This window comes from Dermacentor andersoni, chromosome 10 (genome assembly GCF_023375885.2).
Source record: "Dermacentor andersoni chromosome 10, qqDerAnde1_hic_scaffold, whole genome shotgun sequence".
Classification (NCBI taxonomy): Eukaryota; Metazoa; Arthropoda; class Arachnida; order Ixodida; family Ixodidae; genus Dermacentor; species Dermacentor andersoni.
Window position 1 is genome coordinate 15,039,511 of NC_092823.1, and position 23,768 is coordinate 15,063,278.

General features: G+C 43.9%; 1 protein-coding gene across 1 annotated transcript; it reads left to right on the forward strand.

Moving 5' to 3' along the window:
- Positions 1-2,977: 2,977 nt before the first annotated feature.
- Positions 2,978-22,909, forward strand: LOC140213420 (uncharacterized). Its single transcript, XM_072284637.1, has 7 exons — positions 2,978-3,185; positions 3,442-3,579; positions 5,992-6,111; positions 10,120-10,385; positions 14,684-14,992; positions 21,728-21,793; positions 22,832-22,909. Exons 1-7 carry the CDS (start codon positions 2,978-2,980, stop codon positions 22,907-22,909), a joined length of 1,185 nt encoding a protein of 394 aa, XP_072140738.1.
- The last annotated feature ends 859 nt before the right edge of the window (positions 22,910-23,768 follow it).

Here is a 23,768-nt window from a genome sequence, read left to right on the forward strand (position 1 = left end):
TATATATATATATATATACATACACAGGGTGTCCAAACTATCACGCACCAAACTTGACAAATATGCAAACGCCACATAGCTGGACAGAACCAAGGTAATGTTATGTGCCGTCGCTTGGAGATACTCAGATTTTCTGCATTCCGCCTGATTCCATACTTAGTCTGAATTAATCAACGTCTCATATATTATGATTCGAATTAAACGTGTCAATGACAAAATTGTAGAGGAACGCTGAAAAATCCCGATACAGCTTTCTGTAGCTAACTTCGTGCTACATGAAAGTTTTTTCCGAGCGTGAGCGAAGCCTGCGAATAGACCCTAGATTGCCGCGCGACTGACCGCTCGAGGCACTTTGCGTGTATTCGCAGGCTTCTGTCACCCTCGGAAAAAAACTTTCATGTAGCACGTACTGAGCAACAGAATGCTGTATCGGGAGTTTTCCATGTCTCTACAATTTTCGCATTGACACTTTTAATTGGATTATAATGTTTTAGAAGTTGATTAATTAATTCAGATCTAATTATGTAATTAGGTGGAATGCAGAAAATAATCTCAGTATCTCCTAGCGACGGCAAACAACATTATCTTGGCTCTGTACAGCCACGTTACATTTGCATATCTTTATATCTTGGTGCATGATAGTTGGGGCACCCTGTATAACCTGGTATAACCAACCAACTTAGTTTCACAAGTAGTGCGAGGCTTCTATCGTACATGGGCATAAAGCCCCCTCGGTGACAAGGCAAACGCCGCAGACAGAAAATAATGTTGCTGCGGACTGGCGTGTTAATGACAATTTTAGATTGTCAGCGTCCGACGTAGGTTATCGTCGTCTTACATACGCCACGTTACAAATTTTGCTGAGATGACAAAAATTGAACGACCATGACCCAAGCTCAATGCCTATATATCTGCACATGACGGAGACATCACATTTGTAGTAATGCAAACGTCACAGAACATTTTATCGCTGATAAATTACAATTTCGCAAAAATTGGGTTCATTGCATGAGTATCATGCAGCCGTGGCATATATATAGGCCTTGCCGCCTGTAGAATGTGCATTTCCTGGCTTATCGTCGAAACGTGACACATGCCGTTACTTCGTGAAACTTAATAGGCTCCTGTCTGAAAACAATAGACCGTTCGGAATAGGCACTGAGGTCATTTTGCTTAAGATTTACCACAAAGGAAAGGCTCATTAATATGCGTATAGCGATTTGGTGGCGCCAAATATATATTGTGGGGAAATTAATTCTTGTCAGGTTCGACAAAACACGAATCGCGGCTAAGTAGAAGGTAAAAATACAATTCTTCGTGGCACTCGCCGCCCCTCTGTTTCACAGAGGACACTCGTAATATCTATCTACAGTCGCCGTTCTTGGTCGTCTAGTTGGTCTAGTGGTCTTAGTAACCACTTTGGTAACCTTATTGAGACATATAGTAAAAAAGAGCATCGCGCAACGCAATTGAAGCCAAATTTGTCGGCCCAGCACGTGATAGCACGTCAAACTGAGCAGTTGGTTTTAGTGTTCTCGCTCTTTAAGCAGATCCACAGTAGGGCAGCTGAATAAGCGTGCACCAAATAAAAACTATTGGCATAGCTACTGGCCACCAAGCGTCTCCGCAAAACTCGATTCTTGCTCCGTGATCTCGACTAACGAGGTCACGTGCTGGGCCACTACTGAGTAAATGTATGGGCTTCACGGAGGGTTTGCTTGCCAAGGCTGGCTGCATGACGTAAAGCTCCCTCCTAACTTTTTTCTTCTCCATGAGTAACGCGACCCTACATGACCCGGCTGCTTTCCGCGTTTTTTGTTGTGTGCTGGCGATCACTGCTTGCTCGTTTAGTGTGCTTTCTCAGCTTAGCGTGTCCTAAAAGAAAGCGATGACCGAGACTTCCGCTAAAAAGCGGCGCAAGGTATACTTAGACGGGGATAGCTACTTCGATGTGCCGGACTCTACTTTGCAGAGGCATGAAAAGGCGCACGCTGTGGCTACGGCCGCCGCATCGGCAGCCCTACGAGCACAATCTACGAGCGTCGGCCCCGGTGCTCAGTCCCAAAGCGCGACACAGGCTTCGTCAACACATCGCAAGGTGGGTCGAATGACGGGGACGACAGTGAAATTTATTCGGACCACAACGGTAGCGACAGCTTCAGACGTGATAATGGTGAACCCGACAGCGATGAAGAATCCGACGATATGAACAGCGCAAGAAGTGCAAGTGACACTTGCGAAAGTGCGGACAGCTTTGACGGTAGTGACGAATACGATGCCAGCAGTTTCTCTGATGATAGCACGTTGCCGTCTTGGTTTGCGCAGCACGGCGGCGAGAGATTGCCTAACTCAAATGTAACGAAGGCGGCCGCAATAGCAGCGGTAGTCGTTTGCGGTTTCTCATGGGTTGACGTGGACAGCACTTGGCGACCTAGCGAAGCTGATAAACTTTATCGTGGGCACAAATGCATTGCCTCAGAGCAAATTCGATTTTCGGAAGCTCTGGGCAACGGACATGCATGATGTTGTGCAGCATCACTTTTATTGTGAGGCATGCAAACGCGTCATGACAACGAATGGCAATTCCTCTGAGTGCAGCAGCTGTCACAGTGTGAGAGCTACCCAGTCATTGAAAAAGGAAGGTAGCTTTTTCTTCATTCTTAACCTGGCAACGCAACTCAGCCATATGATCGAACGGACCAAAGCGGAACTGCATGAAAGCCTTGAAGCACTTAAACAGCCGTCATCAACAATCACTGATATTACGAAAGGCCACTGCTACAGCAGACTGAGGGAAGAACAGAACCTTTGCCCTGATGATTTGACACTGACAATAAATACTGATGGCAGCCCTGTATGGAAATCTTCGAAGAAATCAGTGTGGCCCCTGCAATTTATTGTTAATGAACTGCCACCACACTTGCGATTTGGGCACCCGGCTCTCGCTGGGCTGTGGTTCGGTAGAAAACATCCAGAAATGCAACTGTTCCTTCAGCAGTTTGTGAATGAAGTGAACAGCACAGCGGTAGTGAAGTGGGCTCACAAAGGCGACATTCATGTGTCAAAGCCTTATGTATTGTGCGTCTCCGTTGATGCACCTGCAAGGGCATCAGTGCAGAACATGGTCACTTTCGATGGATATTTTGGTTGCACATGGTGCCTGTGTCCAGGAGAGCACCGGGAAGGTAAGGAAAATATATTTTTATTAGTCTCTAAAAATTCCCGTATGATGCATATTTTCTTAAAATTCAAAGCTAGGTTTTTCTTGCTGTATATAATGCATGGTGTATGTTATATACACATATATACAGATTGTAAAATATTAATATTTCATATAGATATGCGCAATGTATGGTATAACGTAAACAACAAAATTTAAGTAACAAAATTTTACCTTGTTATTTTCACTAATGTTATTGTCGCACTCTTTTATATGCATAGGGAGCATGCGCTACACATTGGTGTCACCGATTGAACAGAGAACTTCAAACCGTGGCAAGAGTGAGATGCATCTGGCAAGCAGGATTAAAGACACCATCAATGGCTTAAAGGGACCGTCGGCCTTGATGAACCTGAAAGGTAAGTAAGAAGCATTTGTGCCATAATGCTTTTCCCAATGGCAGTAGTTATATTATCCGAGTCACATGGACACAAAGACCGTTGTGTCGGAGGTAATTGAAAGTGTCGAACTCTATCAAACTTCAAGGAGTTGTGTTACTGCAACACAGCACTTCTCTACGGCTATTGAGAGTTTCATTGTCATGTCACAAACGAGTGCCGCGTTGGTTGCCACACTAAAGTTGCACAGAAAGCAAGAAAAAGAAAAGTTTACCATTTGCAGCACTATCAGCACATACATAAATTATTTTTAATTAGGCGCTTGCAATTTTCCCTCAGCTTCTAGATAATGTTTTCATAGCAGGTATTTCTTTTTGATGTTGATTCTAAAATGCTACTATGATGGCACGACTGCCATTGCAAGGCCTTAGAGATTTTGAGGATGTTCCAATAAACTGTGTTGGCTCGTTGTCTATCAAATCTGCCCGTGTAGCAGCACCCAAATTGCCTTTATGACCTAATACTGTCGGTTCAAGAACCTTAAAAGTGCATATGGATACTAATATAGATTCCTGGCTTCACAGCTTTGCTGCTTCTATGCCTGTATGCAGTGTAAATAACTCACTGCTGTACATGTGTCCATAGCATAAACCACGTGCTTTAGTGATGATTGTCTTCAATGAAGAAATGTATGATTTGAGACAAATTGATAAATTTTGTCTGCAAACAATTCATGTTGGTAGCAGACATCACATCTTGTGTGATGCCTGAGTCAATATTTATGTATAACTTGATTTCGCCAATTCACTTTCTATGTAGCAATATTAGGGGCCATGTATTGGGTTTTCTCAGCTGCATGGCAGAAGACCTGTGTGCACAGAATATGTATTTGTTAAAAGGTGTTCGCAAGGGCCTTCACATGACACCAGTTCTGAGGAAAGCAGACTCGGAAGTCGACGTTTAAACTAGTGCGACATGCACCGGGCAAAATTAAGCCACAGACACCACGAGTGCTATACTTTACAATTGAAGTTAAAAGGAAGCCCTCCACCCCTGGTTTACAGCAATGCATGCCCAAACACAACCCCAATCACTAAAATTTGGATGGTACAAGCTGATGAAACACAAGCTTAATGTGACATGAAAGAAGGACGAGGTATCTAAACTTGGAAAGAACCACGAACATGGCCCAAAAATCTTTTTCTTTTTTCGAACAAGAAAGGCTGCCACCAGCTGAGCAAAAACAATTCCTTCTCAATTATTGACACAGATAGCATACTAACAGTTGTGTCGGGCCCCTGCCTACTCATCAGCGCTACCACAATTTCATTACACGAACATCCTACATCACACAAAGAAATCGTCTCCACTGCACAATTTTATCATGCAAACGTTGTACAACATGCCAAGAAAAGGAGGCAGCATGAGGTCTTTGAGTGGCCCCTTTTCGTGAGGAAACAAATGAAAAGGAAATGTGTAACCAAAATATGCATCTTGTATCTTGTATGTCACAGCAAAGTTGTCTACTTGATCAGATGGGCATGTATAAAAGGCTATCTTAACGAGCATTCAAATTTCTTAAAGCGATAGATTGCCAATGATTGTAGCAAGTGCAAGTGCCATCCTGAAGATGTATTCTTGGACGATAACTTTCAGCGATTCTATCCCTTTATGTGATAGAATCAGACGTAGTATCAGACGTAGTACATGGCAAGTTTGATGACTCGAGCAGTTTTACTCCAACCAGCCAAATAGTGTATACTCTGGAATATCTCCGGAAATGACCGTCCAATGATATGTCCTCAGATTTTGACTGGTTCCTTGACTGTACAAAAACATTGTGAGCAGAGCTCCTGGAAAATATTTGATGCATTTTGGTACACAAAAAGGCTTCATTGTAGTGCACATAATCTTGGTCTCACAAACACAATCTGAAAAGGTGACGGCCTTCTTTTGTATGGTAAAATATTACAGATAAGAAACAGTGAGTTAGCTTTGACGTTCACATTGCGAGCTGATGCAGAAAGAAAGAAAGGGCAAATGTAGGCATAGAATGGTAATGGAGACTCCTGTGTGACGACTCGCCGAGGGGCAATAAACCAAACATTCAGTTTTGGGGTGACCGCAGTCTTTATTTCAAGAAACATGAATGATACACAGCTCGCACAAAAGGTGGCTGCCAGTCTGTTCTGATTTTCATGAGACAGCTTCCTTCAAGCCTGGGAGAGACGGCCAGAGCAGGCACTAAGGTGTTATGTTCGAAAAAAAAACTAGCGGAGCCCTCTCAGTTTAAGCTGAGAGCATGGTGCCCATTGGCATCACTATCCAACCTGGGAGAGTGCCTTGCCACGTGACCATGCGTTAAAGTTCATAGTAAGCATGATAGTAAAATTTCGTATTTATGTATGCTGACGCAAAATTCTGTTTGTTCAGGTCTGGACCTTGTGAACGGATACAGCGTTGAATATATGCACTGCGTACTACAAGGTGTTGCAAAGCAGCTGACGGAAACAATTCTATCAAGTTCGAACTCTGATCAGCGTTTCTATTCTGGTAAAGTAACCCCTTCCATTCCCATTTATTTTCTATTATATGGCTTACAAGGTGAAAATACAAGATGCTTGACTTGTAGAATACGGTGGATTCACACAGCAGACAAAATCAATTGGAATTGTCTGAAAATGCATCATGGGACTTAGCATCATCAATTTGATACTTCTGCATCTAGTTCACAATTGGCATAAATACTTAGGTGTGTTTTCACTGGATAATTTTCATCATCATCATTTATTTACCCTTAAGGGATGATAACCATGGGTCACAAAGATAAAACACATTAATACAGACTGCAAGAACTGGTAAACACAGTAAACACGTGAAAATGAAAAAGCCGATAAAAGGGCTTACTACTGGGGCTGTGGACAAAACTGGTGTATTAATAACAGTTTAAATTCTACAGAACTTGTTTCACTGACGATAGCGTCAGGAAGTACATTCCAATCCGATATGGCAGTCGGCAGAAATGATTTATTGAAAGCGTTAGTTGAACCATGAATGCGCTGAACACTGTGACAATTAAACAGACGTGGTGCATAATAGTGCCCTAGTGTTGGCTACAAGCATTTCTTTGACATTCAAAAAAGTGCATTGCTGTCTTCATTGCCTTTGCATGCATCTGTTGATATGCACACCTGACAACTCTCCCTATTTGCCGAGGAGACTCCTGAATTCCGAGCAATCCCCCTGATTATACGGGCACACCTATAAATCTCCCCAAAAATTGTTCCCAACCTCACTGCAAAAGAAAAAATGCATCATGCAGCGCAGCCACAACGCAATTACAATGATATGCTAGGTAGCTAGCCAACATTATATTTAAATACAAGCCGTTTGTGTGTAGGCAGTGTAGGCTTAACTACCCTAATATTCCGAGCAAGCGCCACCCCCCCCCCCTCAGCAAGTCGAAATCACTGGCAAAGTAGGGGGGCGCGCTATCCCGGAACGGTGCCGAAATTCAGTATGGCGGCAACATTTTCCCGCAAGAAAAAAAAAGCACAGTGCACATGCATTTAACATTTTGTTTACTTCTAGGAACATGAACTTCAATTGAGCGAAAGATTCATGATTGCTATGTCAATCACTTTCAAAACCATCGAAAGACTCCTCCGAGTCAGTCGCAAAAAAAAGTTCACAGCATTCCGCTTCAAGTCCACCCTGGTCTTCTGGTGCCACGGCTCCAACATCTGGCAGTCCGCCATGCAGGTCGCCGTCCTCCGAGCCATTGAGTGCGTTAGTAACGCTGCATCCCTTGAAGGAGCATGCCACAGTCTCCTTGGGTACAGCAGCCCACACTTCGGCAATAAACTCGAGAGCATGCGGGCACGACGGCTTCTTCAGGTTTCCTTTGGTCGACCTGTCTTCTTCGTGCATATATTCTTCCCACAAACGTAGGGTGGACTTGAAAGGCTTGTTCCAGTAGACGTCAGCCGGCTGCAGGATGCTTGTGCACCGAGCAGGCACATAGAGCACATCGGTATCGGGCTCCTCGAAAGCATTTTTGGCAGCTTACGCTTTATGGATGGGCGCCTGGTCCAGTACCAGTAAACGCCACATGTGGTCGATGTTTGGGCCCCAGATCCTTGACAGCCACTCCTGCATCTCTTCCGACGTCACCCAGCCCGTTTTTGTGGCGTTGAGATGAACATTTGCTACGAGTGAAAGAAAAAAAGTCAGCGTTTTGATAGAACGAACTTAGTGACAACGTGTGATTCCTCACCCCATTGAAAAAAAAAAAAAAACATTCTCACCTGGTATGCGAAGGCTCGCGAAGACCCTGGCTGGAATTTTCCCAGTTCCTTGAAAATAACGAATCCTGGGAGCTTGTGGCCGGTGGCACGTTCGGCTAGGCGAACCGTGAAGCCTCTTCGGGCACATCGTGTTTGCGATCTATATGGTGCTTTCGCCGACCATGTTGTTTGTCCTGTTGGCTGGGTTGTCTATTCGGACCATCATCTGGTGCATATTGGCGATGTTGTACAACGTGTAGTCGTTGCGCCGTTGCAGGGAGTTTGGGGCAGACTGAAAGGCACTTGCTGCCTCCGAAAACTCTTCGGGTGTCTTCTGGCTCTCGTTCGTAGAACGGCGCATTGACATGCCGAACTGCTGCTTCCATCAACTTATGTAATGGCTGGAAGCTACAAAGTTTCCTAACTGCATGTTGTTGGCTATTCTGACAGCCTCTTCAGAGAGAAGCCGTTACTAACGGCACATCCTGCCGTTCTTTCCTGGTCGCAAGAACTCAAAGAGCACATCGTCCACGCATTCACTGAAAACTGGGGCGCCATTACTCAGCTTTCTTCGAAGTTTTGCTCTCCCATAGTTTTGCTGAAGCAATTTGTCGAAATTACTGTCCCATTCCCGTATCCATTTGCGGTCGAGCTCGAAATGTCGGAATGTTTGGTGCACGTTTCTTCCGTTTTCTCTATGCCATTGTACGACCTCAACTTTCTTCGCCCCTGTGTACAAATGCATCGGCATCGTGAACTTCACAACGCCAAAACAAGGCGACAAATGGTGCATGCGAATGAGCATGCAAATGGCTTGAAAGGAAGGATTGGATTAGCTTTGTGGACTTGATAGGGCGGACCAGTGTTTCTAAGGCGCAGCGCATGATAAGGGCGCGGGCGGGGGAGGGGGCGCTTTCCCGGAACGGTGCGGAGATATGAAATTGACAGTAAAGTTAGGGGGGGGGGGGTGGGGGGGGGGGGGGGCTTGCACGGGTGGGGCCGCTTGTTCAGAATTTTAAGGTGGTCTAACTGGATTCACTTCATATCAAGAAATGCATTGAGGATTGCGCATGTGGCAATGGTGGAATACGTGTTGCATTATAGCCGCGTTTTCTAAAGTCAGTGTTGCCGCTGTATATGAGTGTTATGTGAAGGCACAGAAGCAAAATATTGCAGGGAAGCATATCAAGAGGGGAAAGGCTCCACTGTTGCAGAACATGGCCAGTGCTCCTTAATGTGCATGCACATATGCACTGTTTTCAGTCACAGTATGAGTGCTGAAACTTCTAATAACTGTACTGCCAGTCATTCAGGCGAGTCTGTGACGTTACTGTAGCCCTGGAAAAAAATTTGACTTCACTACTCTTGTTGTCGTCGTTACTCCCCCCCCCCCCCCCCCCCCCCCCCCCCACACACACATTTCCCCTAGGTGAATCTCTCGAATTTTGAGGTCCATAGGTTGACAGGTATGAATATGCGTGCCGTGTTTATGAGCCATACCATTAGCAGCACTGCCCACTCAAGCTGTGGTGTAGATGAGCTTTCATTTCACAGTAATTTATTCCTAATTAAGTCACTTTCCAAGGACTTTTGCACTTGTCCGGATTCACACAAAAGTGGCAATTGTTAGTGTCATAACATGTGTGCGACGCTACCTTGTGAAATATCCAATGAACCTGGGCTGCCGTATTTGTTTGTACTTGCAACTCTTTCGGAAAACTGAAATGAATAAAGCAACTTAAAAGGTCATCATTGCAATCGCTTAGCTTGAGGGGTGTAGCCAGAGGGTGGCGCACTGCCAACGCCCCTGGTTAATACGGGGCCTGATCCTTGATCAAGTTGGGGCCCTCCCTCCCTGTCCCCCCCGCATAAAAAAAAAGTCTGGCTACACCACTGCTTAGCTTCATTTACCATCCACACTAGCACTGCTGCAATCAATTACTTTTCTTTTATAGTTTTTCATCTATGTTTTCCACCAATTCACTTTCAACCCCAGAAACAAATATACACACATATATATATATATATATATATATATATATATATATATATATATATATATATATATATATATATATATAACATACAAAATATCTCTTAACTGAGCCCTAGCTAGTTTTAATGTTTTAATATGTCCTCAGAATCAAATATTAGACCTCCTTATGACATTTTTTGGGCACGTAATGCTGTTTATTTTGATCTGTTTTGAGCACTTGTTGACCCACATTTGTTGTGACACTGATGAAATTAACTTTCATGGCATTGCCTTTTATAGGTGCACCATCAGCACTTTCCCGAATAGATCTGCGGCTGCTGTCCATCAAGCCACCTCACTGCATCACACGACTGCCACGGTCCATTCAAGAGAGAAGCCATTGGAAGGCATCTGAATGGAGGCACTGGCTCCTTTTCTATGCTTTGCCTTGCCTTGATGAGATTCTTCCTCAAGAATACTGGAGGCACCTCTCCAAGCTTTGCGAGGCTATATATATGCTGCATCAAGAGGAACTTACCAGTTTCGAAATTGACAAAGCTGCTAAGGCCCAAAAGCAAGTGCCAGTGCATGCATACAAGCCAAGTTGGAACTCAAAAGCCAATATGTGAGAACATCTTGTAGGCGCAGTGAAAGACGACAAAGACAGAAGGCAGGAAGAACAGGACAGAGCTGAACTCGCAACTTTATTAGAAAGTCTACACATGCTTAAGTACAACCTATACCCATGTGCTCTCCCATCGATGGCATCATTATCAGTGCACAGGCAAACAGAAAAAGCCTGTAATCTAACGCTAGACCATGAAGCGGATTAAAAATGCAAATTCACTGTCATGCAAATTTAATGAACGCATGCTTACACAATGTGATCCTTTTTTCCCGATGTGGTAGGCCTCAATAGTCTTCGTCATAGTTTGATTGCTATGTTCGGAAAGAGTCATGGTGTTTTCATAGATTCAAGTCATAGATCTATACTCAGAAAATAATTTCACAGCAGTAGACCTGGAGCCTGCTAAAGTTAAAGAATGCGCACTGTCGCTGCTCCAGTCACAACCTTGGGCAGCTAGCTAGCTTCATTAGTATAAAAAGGGAAAAGGCTTAACTTGGATATTTTCTTCGCTGCAAAGACTCCCAAACTTGACATTCCATTTCAAATATAGTCACAGGAAGGGATATGTGGCAGCCGATTGTGTAGGCCTATTTACAAAGGCATCTGCAATCATTAGTGATCAGAGACCCTTTTGTGGTCTCATTAGCTATGATCTCGTTAGCTTCATCATTCAATCTAATCCTGGTGATTGCACATTCTTAGCATCAATGTTCAAGACCTATACTATAACATACCACATGATGATTAAGTGTTGAGCTGTGTATCACCGAGGACAACAATGAGCTCAAGTTTTCTAGCGGCAGTGGTAACTCGAGATTCTGTCTTTTTACTTAGCTTCAACTTTTCTTGAATGGAAAGAAAGTTTATACCAACAAAAATCTGGCATTTGCATTGGCTGCAAAGGTGCTCTGGTGCTAACATTTTTCTAGGCAGGATTGATACAAGTATAAAAGTTAATCTAAATGACCAAACGATCAAAGTGCTAAGATATGTTGATGATTTTCTGGTCTTTGTGAAGAATTCTAATTTCCAACAAACGGTTGATAACGTAGCTCCAAGTGTTCCAGAAATGTGGCTCAGGGTTAGAATTGACACATGAATTGCCAGCTAAGAACTAGCTACAATTTTTATATACGAGGCTTAAACTAACTGATAAGCATGTGTGCTGGATGTATTGCCCAAAGTCAGAAAAACCGATTTTATATTTTAACTCCGCACATTCAAAGATGGTAAAAAATTGCATTGCATTTTCGGTCCTACTTTCCGCACTTTTGCAATCTTTCCACCAGAGCTCTGAGAGTTCTTTAAAACTACCTGAACGTTTGATAGCAGCAGTTTTCAGTAGCACTCCACCCGCGTGACCGTGCAGAAGCTTGTTAAGGTGTAAAATTAGGAGCGTCCACAAAAATGATTAATTCAGAGCCTTCCAAAAAAGTAGAAACAGTAATTGGAATTCCACATATAGAAAAACTATCGTACAGCCTCATGAATGTAGCAGGAAGGTTTGATGCAAAGGTTCTTTTTTCTGCTGCTAACAAGATGAGAAAAATTTGCAGTAAGATAGGTAGTTGGCACAGACTGCCTCCACTGTTGCTAGGAAAGGCTGCACTGTTAGCACACGTCCCCGCCTGGACACTGTGAATGGAATGCACAATGTTCATTACCAGCTTCTGTTTTCCGAACAAATTGATGCCTGAACATTAGAATGTCGGAACATAGGTGCTCGCTAGCGGGTGATGCCTACTTACATGTCGCGCAGCATTGCTCTGAGTATGGGTGTGCTCCAATCTGTGAACCACCACACTTGTTTCCACACATAGCAATAAGACTAAGAGGGAGAAAATTGAGGCCTACCATATCAGGAAAAAAAGATTGCGTTGTGTTATCATGCCTTCATTAAATGTGCATGACAGTGAATTTGCATTTTTAAACTGCTTCATAGTATAGCATTAGATTAGAGGGTCTTTCTGTTTGCCTATGCACTGATAATGGCGCCATCGATGGGAGAGCATGTGGATATAGGTTGTACTCAAGCATGTGTATGCGCTCTAATAAAATTCGTTGCGGGTTCAGCGCTGTCTTGTGTGTTTCCTGCCTTCTGTGTTTGTTATCTTGTGCTGCCCATTCAAGAAGTTCAAACAGTACCAACTTGCCCAAGTGTCGATTCTTCTACGGCCTATGTGAGCTTATGGTACTGCCTGCAGGTACTCCATGCTGTACATAGACTATCAACCTACTTATTGTACTGCTATGAGCTAACCTGCTAACTTTTTTAGCTCTTTAATGACCAAAACCATGTGCATCATAATCACTGCTTTATTCAAAGTTAGCATAGTGAACATATACACGCGTCTGATGTGAGAAATCTTCTTACACATAAGAAATACACATTAAAATTTAATTATATGACATGCATAATGCCGGAGAATTCTTTTTCTGCAAGGTGGCAAAGAAATCGAAAGGTCTCTAATGCAGCCAGTGGCCTTCTTTGTTGTAAGGTGCACCTTTACAAGTTCCCTGAATTGTCATAGTTCCACTGTTCGTTAGCATCTTGATTTCTCAGGAGTGTGACTGTAAGCTGGCAGACCGGAAGCGTGTTTTGTAAATGTGTACCCCCATTATTCCTGATAAACAGAATGTTCTCCCGTGCACAAACTCAGTGGCCAGGATATTTAGGATATTCTCGGCAACTTCCGCACTCACCTTCATGTGAAAGTTAGTTGTGTGTTTAAAAATGATTGGAATTACTTTTTCTGTTCGTATGTCAGAGTAAGTTCTGTTAATACATACGTAAGAACTTTGTAAGACCTTGTCTGTGTCAGCACAAAGGTTGAGAACTTGCACTGCCTGCGCATGATAAGAAATGAACTGTAAAATAGTGTAAAACTGGGCGAGTTGGTTTATCTTCATGGTAAAAGCAGCACAACATTAACGGATACACAAGGCAGAGAAATGCACAGGACAGTCTGTAGTTCAGCGCCTGTGCTGTGTATTTCTCTGTGTTGTGTTGCCGTTATGCTTGCGCTGCTTTTACCATAATAAGAAAGTATGACGCAAGATAGAAGCCATGCAAGAACTGGTGCAACCAATGCCATTGTAAAAACATTTTTGTTAAGGTGATAAAAGTCAACTCAAGGTTCTAAAGAGCTCATATCATTGACAGACATACCAGCTGAATGCTGTAACAGAACTGCTTCATTCTTGGCCATGCAATCCTTGACTGTGGTACAAAGTAAGCATTAAAATTAAATTTAAATTAAAGTAAAAAAAATTAACTTCAATAAAATAAATGAATTGAAATTAAAGAAAGCATCAACGTCACCCAACAAAATACATTGAATATGGTAGCCATCCGTAAGAACCTGATCAAGTCACTAGATATATTGTAAAAGGATCTACCTTTAGGGTGCTGTTTCTGGAAAAATAAACTAGCAAGGTGTTACCAAGAATTATTTTCGCTAACTGTGGCAGAAAAAAGCAATCCTTTGTACATCTTGATTGTGAAGGCAATGTTTAAAGCAAAGCTTTTCTAAACTTCCATATATTTAGCTAGTCTAACCAGCTCAAGCCAGTTGCAATCACCCCTGCTTTGCTCCTGACAGTAGCATTTGTTCCTACTGCAATGAAGTTTTCTGTGATGTTAGGGGGAGGGATATCGTAGGCACCAAAACACCATGAAACCACTGTCCTCAATAGCTTATGGAATAGCGGGAAATTGCTCCTGAAGCAGTGCACAGTAGTCGTAGTGTCTGTGTATCATAAAAGTTTATTACGAGCACTCTGCACCTACTTTTTAATGTGCTTGTATGCGCTCCACAGCCAACTCTGACTAGAGCACTCATTTTGTCTATTGTGCCCATATTTGTTGTATCACTTATTCATTTTTCTTTAGAGACTATACACCAGCTAGCCCAGTATTGCAGAGCAAGTTCTTGTTAAAGGTTCAAAGTTCTTGTTGATTGCCATAAAATGCTCCTACTTCAGATTATAACCCAACTTTATATGAAAATAAAAGCCATGGTTGGATGTGGTGAGGCGTCTGAGACTACGTTTCAAAATTTGTAAAGGCGCTGTATTCCTCCTAATTATCACTGTGTTCTGTGCACAAGCCCTGTATGCCTGTTTTTACATTGGGCAGTGTGACAGTACTTGTGTAAGCCTTTATGCATTGTTTAACCAAAAGTATTAAAAAAAATAAAAATATTGGGTCATTGAATGCTATTTTACTTTTCAGAGTCTCTTCTGAGGAACTTCGTGTCGAGGTGCGAGGCATTATATGGTGTGACATTCATGACGTATAATGTCCATGCACTCCTCCACCTTGGAAACTGCGCCCGCTCCCTTGGGCCCCTTTGGGCACATTCTGCCTTCGTGTTTGAAGGGGGAAATGGATACATCGTGCGGCAGATTTCTGCAGCAAAGGGCCTTCCAGACCAAATTATAGAGCGAATCATCATGTTTCAGCAGCTAAAGTGTGTACTTCAAAGCCCACTTCTACTTTCTGAAGAAAAAAGGTTGTGCAATGGTTTCCTTGGATATGCACCGGTAAAAAATTTTTGCCGTGTTGATGGCCTATCGCTCTTGGGCTAGGTAAAAACACAGTGCTAAGTGCTGAAGAGCAAGATGCAGTGTATTATCGGTGTGAAGTGGCTGTGTCCTCTGCTGTGGAATATGAGCGGTTTGTACAAAATAAGCAAGTTTTCCACAGCACTAGATTCAGAAGACCATCAAAATCGGATACAACCTTTGTGCGTACAGACGCTGGGTGCTATGCACGAATTGAGAAGATAGTTGTGCTTGAAGAGACAGGCCGCTGCGTTGTCATCTGCAGACCTGTGATCATAGCAGACATTCGTGCCATTCCTCCTCACATAAAGGAGTGCTTCCTTTCATGTGATGGAACACGCAATGCGTTCTTCCCTGAAGAAATTGTTGACAGCTGTTTGTGCATAGACTTTGTGCAAGAAGATAAGATGTTCATTTGTGACCTCCCAAACAAGATCGAAAGGGATTAAGGGGACACTAAAGCGAAAAATGAATTAAGCTGTGTTAGTAAAATAACCATTCCTCATTACCCAACTGAAGTGTCTAAAGCTACGGCAAAATGGCAGATCCATAAGGCGCACGCTCTTAATGCAACTGCGTTCCGCAAAGCTCCTCACTGCTTATCACACACGTATACCACCCCTTTATCACATATGCGAGGTAGGATCCTGCACAAATAAGAGCAAGCAGTACGTACTGCAGTGAACTTCGATGCCAATTAGTGCTAGCGAAGAGGAGGGCTTGCTATTGTAACGAAAGGGGCATTTACAAGTAGCTCTGGCTGGTAAACACGTCATAAATAAAAGGCCAGGAAAGAATATGCGTAAAGTGCACAGAAATGTGCCTTCAAAATACCGAACAGCTTTAGGTAGCAGTTAATATTACAACTGGAGATGCAGCTCATGAAACTTCAGCGGTATCGTAGCAGTAGTATCTCGAATTCTCAGCTGCTGTCTAGGGTTCGATTTTTCGTCGCACATTATTTTTACGGTTTATTTTTTCCTTTTTTTCTTGCTTTCCTTTCTTTAAATATATTTTAGCTGTGAAAGCACGCATCAATGCTATGGAAGCAGATGTAGCAGATGTTACTGCAATGTCGAGCACATCAACCTATGTGGGCTGCGCTGAAACAGGCATATATGTAATGTTGTACTTTAATGTGCAGAATAACTGTTAACACGAGACAAGCATCTATTTAGCTGTTCAGCATACTTGTGCTTGATGTATCCTAACAATAAACAAGGCATAATCACTAAGAAATGTCACATGTACTTCTAAAATAGTGCCGGATTTGTCTAACACACCTGTCAAGGAATTGGTGGGAGACGCAGGATGTACATTTAGTCACAACTTACCAAGAAGGCACTCATGCATCAGAACATGCTATATGTGCCTGGAAAGATGTAAAGTGGCGATGTTGTCTTAAGTTTTTCGCACCAGCTTGCCACAACGTTATAGAATTCGACGTCTGCTCGAGCCTAATGGATATTTCTGTAAATATACATGCATTAATTGTTTTCTGAAAGCCGATGACAGAATTCATGAAATTTCAAGACTGCTGAATTACAATGGCTGTAATACAAACAAATCCTTCGCAATCTGTGATGTCACACTGATGTCTGGACATGGTGTTTCATTGTAAAATTGAAAAAGGAAACGGATCATCATTTTTTCTTCTGATGATCACCCTAGCTGTCACTGCAAAATCAATGAAACTAGTCTTTTCAAGACACTTTATCATCCTAAGCTGATTCAGTATATCTCTGTAGTGTTGCTTTAATGTCCCATGGTAGGCCATGCATCTGTCATGCAAGTTTATGTATAAGGCCGTTTTTCTGGAAACACATTTTGTTCTTTTATATAATACCAAGCGTCTTAATGTTTGTCATTTTATTCATCTTTCAGGTTCTTGTTCCTATTTTTTTAAAGCAAAGATAGTGCTGTTGGAAAATTTGGTCATCCTATGAATCTTTCAAAGCCAACTTTTTTTCAGTTGTATGGTATACATATGCTTCTAGTAGAAAAGTTAATATGTACATATATAGTTGGAGGTCTCTGAGCCAGCAGCAAAGATTTTCCAGTGATTACAAGACATGTTCCTAGCTTCTCTAGCTCTACTTTTTTCTGTTCCCCTGCTTCATGTTCTACTTTGCACCAGCAACAATATGTGTAGCACAAACTTGCCCAAGAACAAGTTCTTTTGGAGTACTTTCCAGTGACCTCGCGTCCATCGGCCACACTGTCTCTGTAGCCACCAAAGACAGCATCTACCGAATTCTGCCAAGGCGGATGCTCAAACAGTGTGTCTGAAAGTAACGAGGGTACTGGTTTGGGCGAGTTAGTAGTATTCCATAATAAATAGTTGTTGCGCGCAAACTGAATGACGAAGGACAGGAATTTGACGAGCACAAGCACAATTTCATATTGGCTTTCACACTGGCTTTCACATTGAGCTTGGACTTCCCAGAATAGAAATTGCCACTTAGGAGGCAGTCCACACCTTCCGACATACGCCGACTTTTCTCCTCATGGCTGCTTTGTATTGATAAGGCTACTTATTCTTTATGAAACATCTCACCTAATTGCAATAAAATATGTACTAAAATATGAATACTACAATTGCTGCTACAGAAGCTGTGGCACATCATATGCACATCTCTGCAATCACTCAGTATTTAGGTGGCAGTTAACATTAAAAAGTAGCCTTTGAACAAATGCACCAAGTGTAATTCTTTATAACTCTTGCCCCCATTCAATGAATACAAAATTCTCATTAGAATGTCTCGATAGGTGTGTACAGTGCTAGAGCCTTGACCATCAAGTATCAAGGTTTGCCTTTCATCAGACACTTCGCCTTTCAAAAAAGCATTTTTGCAATAGTGCAGCCCTTCAGAATTAGCTTGACAAAAGGGCACATCATTCGATGTGTAGGACAACTGGTGACCTATTGCAATATAGGAAATGGGCATGTCATAGAATGCATAGGACGGACTATTTGTGGTCCATTGCAATAACAGAATTTGATTTTCAAAAAGATGGAAATTCAGTCAATGGTGACAGCATTGCACAGAATTGTGTTATGAGATTGTGGTATAAGAAAATTAGTGGCCATTGGGTAGGTTGGGATTATGCATGAAATTGGATGTTGCAGAGGCCTCTATGCACTATAGTGGATTCTGCCTAACCAAGATGTGTAGAAGAATGTTAACAAAATGCATAGACTAATTTGGGCTTTGTTGGAAATACATATGATGGTATGTCTAGCACATTTAATAATGGAAAAAGAAGCAAGAAAACAAATACAATTATCCTATAGCCGGGAAAAATTACCTTCTAAAAGTAAGTCTATATTCCCTAAATATGTTGCACTTCAAGAATAATTAATATCCTGTTGCATATACAGCTACTTGTTATTGCCAATTAAGCTTTGCAAAAACTATAGATTTTAATTTAACGATATTTCTACTAATCTTGCTATTAAATGGCATGCATTTAACAAAATATAGGATATGTGCTAAGCTTGCTCTACAAGGCCAATTTATCACTACATGTTCTCTCGTAAAGTCTGCATGGTTCCATATTTAGCGTACTGCACAAAACAAGGTGCTGGATTTGCTTTAATGTGTACCTTCATAAAGATTTATTTTTTCTGGTGGGTTCTACTTTTTTTTTCTTAATTGGAGCAATCCACTACAACTACATTGTAATGTAGTGCTTAGTGGAACAGCATACGCCTAATCTCTGAAACCAATGCCTTAATTCATGATTGGAGTGTAATGCTTTGTCTTCTATAATGTATGTTTTATAGCTTGTTGATTGACAGTTACATTCCTGCTATGTACATAGGAAAAGCTACTGCAATATCTGGGCCCTCCTCCATTGCATCGACGAGCAAGATTCATTCGTGTGAAATGTAGCATATTTGAATTGTGTATCATTAATTACTGTACAAAATAAAGCACTAAAGAGCTTCAATACTTGACATTATTTGTTCGAAGTTAAACATCCTTGTTAGCACTTCGTTCTTTTGGCACCTTGAAACTATACATGTAGAGGCCCAGACCGTGCATTGAAAGAAAGCATATTGCAGCCAACCTAATTTATGTAATTTTGCTGATCTACAGCCTGCAGGACGATTTGACAACACGCTTTTTACAAATGGCTGCCCTAGAGGACATTGTGCTTCAACTGTTTGATAATTTTAGTTGGTCACTATATGTACTACCCGTCTGAAAACTTCAATATCGCATGTTTTATATGGCACACATGTATGATAGTCATTTGTACCCATTAGACATAAGTTATGTAAGAATTAAGTTTCAGTCTGCCATGAGGATTCCATGCTTGCTATTGGTCTCCCAACACTGAGAAAGTGCTTCCCACTATGCTGATGGATATATGCAATTTACCATAGCCAGTACAGTATAGTACGTAGCACAGACATGTCATGGTTTACCATCACCATCAATGTTCAAGTTGAATTAAACTCAATGTAGGTCTCTTTAAACACAAATTATTAACATAATTAAAAAATAAGCAGTAAATACTAGACACAAAGTAAGCAGCTAGGGTACAATAGTTAATAATTAGGAATGCATCATGAAATAATATGCTGGAACACCATAACAAATGTTATATAGAAAAGTATACATGTGCATGCATGTTTATATAAGTAAAAAATGGGACTACATGCAGTGCTACCATTTGGCAAATCAGACAACCCAACACGCCCACCATTGAGACAAGTCACCCAGTATGTATCCCACCAATACATCCCACCATGTACCACTGTACCCACCATCCACCCACTATACCCATGATGAATTCCATCATACCCACCATGTTTTCCACCACACCCAGCACATTTTACATCATGCCCAGCATAAAATTCATGATGGGCATTGATGGGAATTTCAATAGGGTTACAAGCATGTATCATTTCACGACCTAAGGGGAATACTACGTGTAGAGGTGAAACGTGCGTAAGTGCTGAATGAGCGGCATTACAGATAAATTCGCTTTACATACATTTCGTAGCAAACACTCTTCCCAAACTATGCCACAAAACCTGCAAACAATCGATTTTCAAGCATCTCTCCGTTCCCGGGCATTAATTCCTGCACTTTAAGAGCACAAATACACCAGTGACTGAGCGTTTCCAAAACGACTCGGCCTCAGTCGACGAGATAGTACGCTAAGTACACAGAGGTAGTACATACAACACAGGCTCTCACCCAGACCATGTTAAATGCTCGCAGACTGTCTTCCTATTCGCCCTCAAGACGGATTCCTGGGTGCGAAGCCCGTTTTCAGTCGCTCAGAAGACAGAAATGTCAAGTTATTGAGCTCCTCGGTGTTATCTGTTACGCGTCCTGCCGGCGCAAGCAACACACTCTCGTGTTATCACTCTCGGCAATCGCTCGTCGCGTTTTCGACAAGCGTTAGTACCAACATAAGGTATATGGTCCCTTGGCAGCATGGACAGCGGCGTGAGCGCATAGTCAAACTTCTTTTCTTGAGGCGTGCACGGTGCGGAACCGGCAGTTGCTACAATGAACGATTCTGGTGGCCAGCTGCTTGTGATAAGACTGCTCTCCCTGGGATGCATTCTCTCTTCATCTGGACCATGTGGCCTCTTTCCTACTGCTTCGACAGGATAAAAGGGCGCTCGAGCGGCTATGCTGGTCCCTTAGCAGCGTGGACAACGGCGTGAGCGCATCGTCAAATTTCTTTTCTTGAGGCGTTCATCCTCCGGAACCGGCGGTTGCTGCAAGGAACGACTCTGGTGCGCAGCTGTTGTGATAAGACTGCTCTCCCTGGGATGCATTCGCCTTTAATTTTGACCATCTGGCCTCTTTCCTGGTGCTTTCACAGTATGAAAGGGCGCCCGGACGGCTATGCTGGTCCCTTGGTAGCGTGGACAGCAGCGTGAGTGCATAGTCAAACTTCTTTTCTTCAGGCGTGCACGTTGCGGAACCGGCGGTTGCTGCAAGGAACGACTGTGGTGCCCAGCTGCTTGTGATAAGACTGCTCCCCCTGCGATGCATGCTCCCTTCATCTGGACCATGCGGCCTCTTTCCTGGTGCTTCCTCAGGATAAAAGGGCGCTCGGACGGCTATGCTCGTCCGGTGGCAGCGTGGACAGCGGTGTGAGAGCTTAGGCAAACTTTTTTCTTCAGGCGTACACGGTGCGGAACAAGCGGTTGCTGCAATGAACAACTCTGGTGCCCAGCTGCTTGTGATAAGACTGCTCTCCCTGGGATGTATGCGCCCTTCATCTGGACCATGTGGCCTCTTTTCTAGTGCTTTCACAGTATGAAAGGGCGCTCGAACAGTCATGCTGGTTCCTTCGCAGCGTGGACAACGGCGTGAGCGCATCGTCAAACTTCTTCAGGCTTGCACCGTGCGGAACCGGCGGTTCCTGCAAGGAACGACTTTGGTGCGCAGCTGCTTGAGATAAGACTGCTCTCCCTGGGATGCATGCTCCCTTCATCTGGACCGTGTGGCCTCATTCATTGTGCTTTAACAATATAAAAGGGCGCTGGGATGGCTACGCTGGTCACTTCGCAGCGTGGACAGCGGCGTGAGCGCATAGTGAAACTTTTTTCTTCAGGCGTATACGGTGCCGAACTGGCGGTTGCTGCAATAAGCGACTGTGGTGCCCAGCTGCTAGTGATAAGACAGCTCTCCCTGGGATGAATGCTCCCTTCATATGGATGATTTGGCCTATTTCCAGGTGCTTCCTCAGGATAAAATGGCGCTGGGACGGCCACGCTGGTCCCTTGGCAGCATGGACAGCGGCGTGAGCGCATAGTCAAACTTCTTTTCTTGAGGCGTGCACGGTGCGCAACCGGCGGTTACTGCAAGGAACGACTCTGGTGTGCAGCTGCTTGTGATAAGACTGCTCTCCCTGGGATGCATGCGCCCTTCATCTGGACCATGTGGCCTCTTTACTGGTGTTTTTACAGTATGAAAGGGCGCCCGGACGGCTATGCGGGTTCCATTGTAGCGTAGAGAGCGGCGTGAGCGCATAGTCAACCTTCTTTTCTTCAGGCGTGCACCGCGCGGAACCGACGGTTGCTGCAAGGAACGACTCTGGTGCGCAGCTGCTTGAGATAAGGCTGCTCTTTGTGGGATGAATTCGCCCTTAATTTGGACCATGTGGCCTCTTTCCTGGCGCTTTTACAATATGAAAGGGCGCGCGGATGGCTATGCTGGTCCCTTGGCAGCGTGGACAGTGGCGTGAGAGCATTGTCAAACTTCTTTTCTTCAGGCGTGTGCGGTGCGGAACCGGCATTTGCTGCAATGAACGATTCTGGTGCCCAGCTGCTTGAGATAAGACTGCTCTACCTGGGATGCATGCTCCATTCATCTGGACCGTGTGGCCTCATTCTTTGTGCTTTCACAATATAAAAGGGCGCTCGGACGGCTACGCTCGTCCCTTGGCAGCGTGGACGGCGGCGTGACCGCATTGTCAAACTTCTTTTCTTCAGGCGTGCATGGTGCGGAACAGGCGGTTGCTGCAAGGAACGAGTCTTATGGCCAGCTCGTTGTGATCAGACTGCCTGCTCTCCCTGGGATGCATGCGCCCTGCATCTGGACCATGTGGGATCTTTTCTGCTGCTTTCAGAGTATAAAAGGGCGCCCGGACGGCTATGCTGGTCACTTGGTAGCGTGGACAGCAGCGTGAGCGCATAGTCAAACTTCTTTTCTTCAGGCGTGCGCGGTGCGGAACCGGCATTTGCTGCAATGAACAATTCTGGTGCCCAGCTGCTTGAGATAAGACTGCTCTCCCTGGGATGCATGCTCCCTTCATCTGGACCATGTGGCCTATTTCCAGGTGTTTCCACAGGATAAAAGGGCGCTCGTAGGGCTACACTGGGCACTTGGCAGTGTGGACAGCGGCGTGAGCGCATAGGCAGGTTGCGAACGTAGTTCCCGCGCCTACTAGGGCGCCCCTCGCGGCGGCGAGCGCAGAACCGGCAGGATACGACCGGCCCGCTTGCGTTCGGAAAGCCTGTATGTGCACTGTTTCGCGCGTAGCTGTTGCCTTTTCTGAGCAATGCCGAAGTGCAACCCGAGCTGTTGAGTAGTGGGCTGCAACAGCACGTACACCAACTCACGAGGAACAAAGTTTTACAGGTTTCCAAGCCGACCGTATGAAGCAGAACGGCGTCAACACTGGATAGCGCTCGTCCGACGGCATAAGCTGTTTTATGTTCCGGCGTTATGCCAAGTGCGTTATAACGCTGAATTCTTTGCTTTTACAGCAATGATGGCAGCAACGGGACACCTACAGTAAGTGGCGTAGCTAGGTCGTCTGGCACCCGGGGCCCATAGATCTTCTGTCCCCCCCCCTCCCCCGGGTTTATTGGAGGAAGGCGAGGATATCAACAATTTCTTTGTCTCCAGACGTATATGACCCCCCCCCCCCCCTTGCTACGCCACTGCCTGCAGTGCGTACCACGATATGCATCAAACAAAGTAGTTTGTTCCTACAATGTACGGCAGTAAAGCCGTGGAACTCTTTCCCAATCCTCTCCCATTCAAACAGCGCTAGGGCTTGCTGAGAGATTTGAGGAGGGGTTGCAGCCGGCTGAGCTGGCATACACTCTACTGCGCCCATGGCAGCATATCAACGAAGGTGCAGATGAGATCACCAAAATTTTTGACAACGTGGTTTATTGGAACCTCCTTTGCACGCACTGAAAAATCGCAACATAAAAGTATCGCACTTCCAGTAACTTGGGCGAAAATATTTTCCCAGCGTAGTCTAA

Excerpts from the sequence above, each read along its gene's own strand:
- LOC140213420 (XM_072284637.1), top strand. The coding sequence starts at position 2,978 with ATGCAACTGTTCCTTCAGCAGTTTGTGAATGAAGTGAACAGCACAGCG. Across the intron at positions 3,186-3,441 it reads TCCAGGAGAGCACCGGGAAG|GGAGCATGCGCTACACATTG; the intron begins GTAAGGAAAATA and ends TTATATGCATAG. Across the intron at positions 21,794-22,831 it reads TTGGCAGCATGGACAGCGGC|GTGTTTCCACAGGATAAAAG; the intron begins GTGAGCGCATAG and ends GCCTATTTCCAG.